The sequence below is a fragment of the Branchiostoma belcheri genome, unplaced genomic scaffold (assembly GCF_001625305.1).
Source record: "Branchiostoma belcheri isolate BF01 breed outbred unplaced genomic scaffold, Haploidv18h27 scaffold62, whole genome shotgun sequence".
Classification (NCBI taxonomy): domain Eukaryota; kingdom Metazoa; phylum Chordata; class Leptocardii; order Amphioxiformes; family Branchiostomatidae; genus Branchiostoma; species Branchiostoma belcheri.
The window spans coordinates 306,396-312,395 of NW_017804265.1; the positions used below are offsets into that span (position 1 = coordinate 306,396).

The 6,000-nt window shown below is 43.8% G+C and overlaps 1 protein-coding gene across 1 annotated transcript in view; it reads right to left on the reverse strand.

Moving 5' to 3' along the window:
* The window catches only part of LOC109483019, a 28,615-nt gene extending 23,274 nt beyond the window's left edge, over window positions 1-5,341 (reverse strand). Inside the window, exons 1-7 of the mRNA XM_019785975.1 lie at window positions 4,534-5,341; window positions 3,531-3,928; window positions 3,018-3,183; window positions 2,265-2,678; window positions 1,279-1,433; window positions 610-820; window positions 84-254 (exon numbers count right to left, since the gene is read on the reverse strand). Coding sequence (XP_019641534.1) covers window positions 84-254; window positions 610-820; window positions 1,279-1,433; window positions 2,265-2,678; window positions 3,018-3,183; window positions 3,531-3,928; window positions 4,534-5,326 — 2,308 coding nt within the window. The 5' untranslated portion in view covers window positions 5,327-5,341. The remainder of the gene's footprint in view (window positions 1-83; window positions 255-609; window positions 821-1,278; window positions 1,434-2,264; window positions 2,679-3,017; window positions 3,184-3,530; window positions 3,929-4,533) is intronic.
* Window positions 5,342-6,000: the final 659 nt, after the last annotated feature.

Consider the following 6,000-nt stretch of genomic DNA (forward strand, 5'->3'; position numbering starts at 1 on the left):
AGAGTGACTTATCAAAAACCCTAGGTGAGAACTATTCTTTGTGTTGCAACAAAAGTTTTAACTTCAAACAAGACGAGACTTACATGGTGCCAGCTCACATCCCCAGTCGTAGGTCAGCTCCTCGCTGGTGACGTTTGCGTCGGGATCATGTGACCCTGACGCGTCCAGCGTGACGTCACTTCCGCTCGGGACCGACCGGGAACTTCCGCCCGCAAGCCGGGCCACCAGGGGCGAATCCACGACCATGAAGCAACCTAGCACGTACACGTATGTCACAAATTAGTTACAAAATATTGCGTGAAATACTACCTTGTGGAAAATTCGAACGTTGTTCTTAAGTTCGAAACGGGTTCTAAAGTTCGATTTTTGACTTAAAATACAACTTTTTGCACCAATTTGTTTGGCCAGTAAAATTATTTCTTACATCTATGTTGGCCAAAATGACCAAAGTTCAGTGTCTTATTTACCAACCTACCAGCATACTGAATTTCATTTTCTTTTAGGCTCTAATTAAAAAAGATATCGATGTTGGTGTTTGGAACGGAAGAAGAAGAAGAAACTGAGCAAAAACAATATGTTTTCCCTCGGTAAACATAAAAATTAAGCAACCTAGCGCATCGGTGTCGCCGATGAAGACGTCGCAAATTTCGGCGGAGTCTCCACAGATGGTGGCGTTAAGCTTGATGCCGAGGATACCGTAGTCCAGGACTCCAGCGGGCACGAACACATCGTACAGGTTCAGCCGGACGTCCGAGGGTAGGGGGACGGCTTCCATCTCCCCCGACGACAAGAGGTAATTTATCGTCCAGTTGTACCTCACCTGATGATTGGGAAACATAAAAGACACTTTCACTTAAAAGTCACCTAGAGCTTTTGACAAGTCACTCTGGTCTTCTTCAATAGACTGACCCTGTGAGGCTTGTCACGTGGCTTCTATCCAAGAAGGCCAGAGTGACTGGTCAAAAGCTCTAGGTGTTGGAACAAAGGTTCTAACTTTATATTGTAGCTTTAGTGTTTGGATGTAAAGTGCCTCATCATTAAACGTAGAAGTGATGTACAATGCATGTTATCTTTAGCCTCTACCAGGCTTAGAGAGATTTTGGGTACTGTCCTTTCCAGCATACCAACTCCCCTGGCATACTATCTCTCTGTTTGGCCGATATCTACTCTTTCCAGCCGCCTCCCGAAGCCTGACAGAGGCTAGTACAATGTAAGTTATCTCACTTGTTGAGCCTTTTAAACGATTGAGTCATTTTTAGAAAATGGAGGCAAACCGACCTCGACGTTCTGTGAGCAGTTATCCAGTGTGAGTTTTGAGGACAGCTGTAGCCGGTCCGCTCGGTTTATGTCCGTACACTGAAACGACGGAGCCGCGCCGATAAGCACTAAACTAGGGGAGGAACAGCCGGCATCGTAACCTACAGGGGGCGGGGGGGGGGGGAGGAAACAAGTATAATGAGTTGATGAAGTAATTCAGGCAATAAGATACGCCAAACAACAGTTACTCAAGCAACTGGTTGGTTGAAACTCTTTAAATTTGTATTATTTTGTCTCTCTTACCCTTAAATCGGGGCACATAATCGTGACGTATAATTACGCCAAATAACAGGTCAGACGTTTCATGTAGCATCCACTACCTGGCAGTGACACAGACGAAGATAGTGCATGGATGGTACCTGAAACCTCTGGCCATTTCAAAAATCATATCCGGTTGCTTGAGTAATTGTTGTTGTTTTTTGCCGTAAGTCACGATTAAGTGCCATGATTTGAGAATAAGAGAGACAAAATAATACAAATTCACAGTGTTTCAATCATTTTCGTGATTATTTTAACTCACAAAACAATATGTTTCATCCATACCATGGTATGAAGTGAAATATAATAATGGCTACTCTATACCACTCATGCCATACATTCCCAATCATACTGAAACACTCACACAAACACTCAGAACTTGTCATAAACATCACAGTCAACACAGGAAGGTAAGGAAGACAGAGGGAAATTCCACCTGTACCCGAATAGTGTGTACAACAGGAATGATCGTGTGTTACTGTTATTCTGTGTATGATACCTTTAACATGGAGAAAAAAACACCTTTGTTAGATCTATAGACACCAAACATTACTGAACATCAAACAACATCAACACAAAAGAATATTTTGTATAACATTAACGTTAACATTGAAATCCAAACAAAAGATGAAATATCATTTACAATATTTCATTAATATAAATGTATTGTGTTGAAAATATGCATCAACCAGTAAGATGGTTGAAATGAAAATTAATGTTAAAAGGATTGTGCTTACCTCTGAAGCAGTTTTGACTTTTCCGAAATTTTGGGAACAAAGAACAGTCCCAAACTTCCGGCCATGACAAACCTAAAACCTGCATTTCGGACTTGAAAGACTTGAAGGACGATTTTGCTTCCTTACAAAGATCTCTACATGGAAGAACGCGAATCCCTCCGGCCTGGCACTCAGGAAAAAGTGTGGAACAAACAAATTTGGGTAAAGCCTCGTGAGACGAAATATTAAGGATTTTTGCAAAGAATTCGCTCGATGTGTTGCTGAAGACTTCTGTAATATTGCGATGACCGAACGCGTTCGGAAATGACGTCACGTTGTAGTCCAGAAAGTCCCGGCAGATTCCAAAGTCACCCTGTTGGCAGATGCCTAGAAACAAAGGATATGCCGTTTAATCAGTTTATAAATCTAGATCCATGAAACAGACGTACAAAGAACCCCGGGTCTTCCTTCTATATTGATTTTTAAGTTAAAATCGTCTTATAATTAATTACTTCACCCTCTCTCTTTCGGCGTCTCGAGTCTTTGAAGTAGAAGGTACACATACTCGTTCCAACACTGACCCTCTGGTCTTCCTCGGTCTACTGAGGAAGACCAGAGTGACTGGTCGAAAACTCTAGGTGAGAGCAAGTCTTAAAAAAACAGCCCCAAACATGTAAGTATCAAGGAAGATGAATGTGATGATAGATGATGATAGATGTACTCAACTGCAATTAGATTCATCCGCAAGGGTCTCGCAATCAGAGACGCCGTCGCACAGGTTTAGCCTGGTCAGGCACCTTCCGTCCTCAGGGCAGCGGAGCAGCGGGCGGGCACAGGCCGAGAACTCATCCACATCGCTCCGGGCCGGCTTCTCACAGACACTTCCTCCTACCTGTTTTTCCATTGAAGAAACAATACAAAGACAAGGACAAAGTTGGACTGCACTCAAGTTACTACCCACTTAATACTTAACTTAAAATAGAAACAGATACATGTGAAGAAAAACTCCCTCCCCATACAATATCATGTAAACAGGACTAATGATTGCTAATTAACCAAAGGAATTACAGCTGTAAACCTTTTCGTATCTCTTACAAGTTACATAAGCTTGAGTAAGTAACATAATTTTGTCTCAGTAGTCAGAGGGTATCGTCAAGGAGCCTCTGAGAACAAGATGAAGTCGAGCACTTACAAAAAGACTATCTAAATCAATCAAATGGCCAATAAGATCCGTCTTACCTTCTCACACGACACACCTGTCCATGCAGATTCTCTTCTTAAACACGATCCACACAACTGTAGACACCAGCTTTGGTTACTTGAGACGTTTACTCCATCTTGAAGCCAGGTGCTCACGTCGTCGTGCAAGGAGTCACCGTTTTCCCACAAGGTTTCGTTCAAGTTCCTCACACCATCGTGTCGAAGGCCAACGTACCAGTTTGCTGTGATGTTCTGCTTTTTCAGTAGAGATAGGAGGAATTCTGCCTCGGTGACAGTGTTGATGGCCGTCAGGTTAGCCCCGTGTGCGCGGCAGAAGTCGCTGGCGTTGCGGTAGGATGACAGGTTGGTGACCGGCAGGTAACATGAGGACGTGTTGGAGACGGACTCAGGGCTGTAGAACCAGCCATCGTCGCACCCTGAAACGGCAGGTGATTGGAACCCCTGTTAGCACGACTAAACCTACCGTTTCACTGTCATCAGTAAATTATTTCATCATATACATGTATAACCATACATTTGTAACCGCATGTAACACTATGTTGTAACAATACCAATACATCATGTGAGTCACAATTGTTGTACGCTCGGGACTACATTGTTACAGTAACATCTAGCTTCAGGGCACAGTGAACCAGTCATATTAGCCCTGATCATCATATACATGTATAACCATACATTTGGAATCGCATGTAACGCTACGTTGTAGAACACCAATGTATGTCACAATTGTTTTATGCTTGGGACTACATTGTTACAGTAACATCTAGCTTCAGGGCACAGTGAACCAGTCATATTAGCCCTGATCATCATATACATGTATAACCATTTACATTTGGAATCGCATGTAACGCTACGTTGCAAAACACCAATGTATGTCACAATTGTTTTATGCTTGGGACTTCAGCGTTACAATAACATCTAGCTTCAGTGCACAGTAAACCAGTAACACATAGCTCGAGAATCCTACTCTTCCGACTGCTCTACACAATGTTCTGAAGTAGCATCTATATAGATTACTAACCTTCCTGGTAGCAGGCGTAAGCGCTCATGCTGTCCCCGGCGTCCGCCCGGGCCCTCACACGGCTGAAGTACGACCTCAGGTCCGCCAGCGACCACAGGCTGGAGTTTCCTGTCATAACGTCACCCACCAGGGCCGACCCGACCGACGCACGACAACCGACCTGTCGTATGAGCTCCAGGACGCACGAGTAACTGTGTAGTCCGGTTGTGTTATTGTCGTGCGATCCGGTTGTATCATTGTCGGCTTCACAGATGTCTGGATATAGATCAGGAAAATAGCTGATGGTTGATGCTGTTGATCCCGTAGACGATGGTGGTGATCCCGTAGACGATAAAATGGCTGATGATCTCGTAGACGATGGCATGGCTGATGTTGATGATCTCGTAGACGATGGCATGGCTGATGATGATGATCCCGTAGACGATGGCATGTCTATGGCTGATGCTGTAGATCCCGTAGACGATGGCATGGCTGATGATGATGATCCCGTAGACGATGGCATAGCTGATGCTAATGATCCCGTAGACGATGGCATGGCTGATAATCCCGTAGACGATGGCATGGCTGATGATCCCGATGGCATGGCTGATGATCCCGTAGACAATGCCATGGCTGATGCTGATGATCCCGTAGACGATGGCATGTCTATGGCTGATGCTGATGATCCTGTAGACGATGGCATGTCTATGGCTGATGCTGATGATCCTGTAGACGATGGCATGTCTATGGCTGATGCTGATGATCCCGTAGACGATGGCATGGCTGATGCTGATGATCCCGTAGATGATGGCATGGCTGATGATGATGCTCCTGTAAGCAGTGACGATATATTAATGACGTTACTGCCATTGTTCCTAAAATCCCTATCTAGTATCGATGACAACTGTCAACTAGAAAGGCCGACATTTGCTTGAGAGCAAATGCAGCAGATGGCTTCACCACATCCCCCATACCGAAAATGGATCTATCCTACGATGGCTGCCAATAGTCTACACCCCCATGCAGCAATGGAACCTTCCAATGCCGGAAATAGCCAAAAAGCCCTATTTTACATAACTTTAAAGTGGTGTATGTCAAAATCGAGAATGACATTCTTTGGACATGTGTCCAAGGTATCCCCATACCAAATTTCAGGTCATTCGGATTTAATATTAGGGCACAGGAGCCAAAAATGTACATTTTTGGTCCGAAAATAGCCAAAAAGCCTTATTTTCCCAATTATAAAGTGGTGTATGTCAAAAGCTTGAATGACTTTTTGTAGACATATGTCCAAGGTATCCCCATACCAAATTCAGGTAATTTGGTTTTAGTACCTGGGAACCAGATCTCAAAATGTATTATTTTTTGCCTAGAAAATGGACCAAAAACCCAAAATAAAACTAATTTTACAAAAAATGAAAAAACCGCGTCGAGGTATTTGCCCACTCTACCTTCATGCCAAATTTCGTGTTATTTGGCCGGAAAATG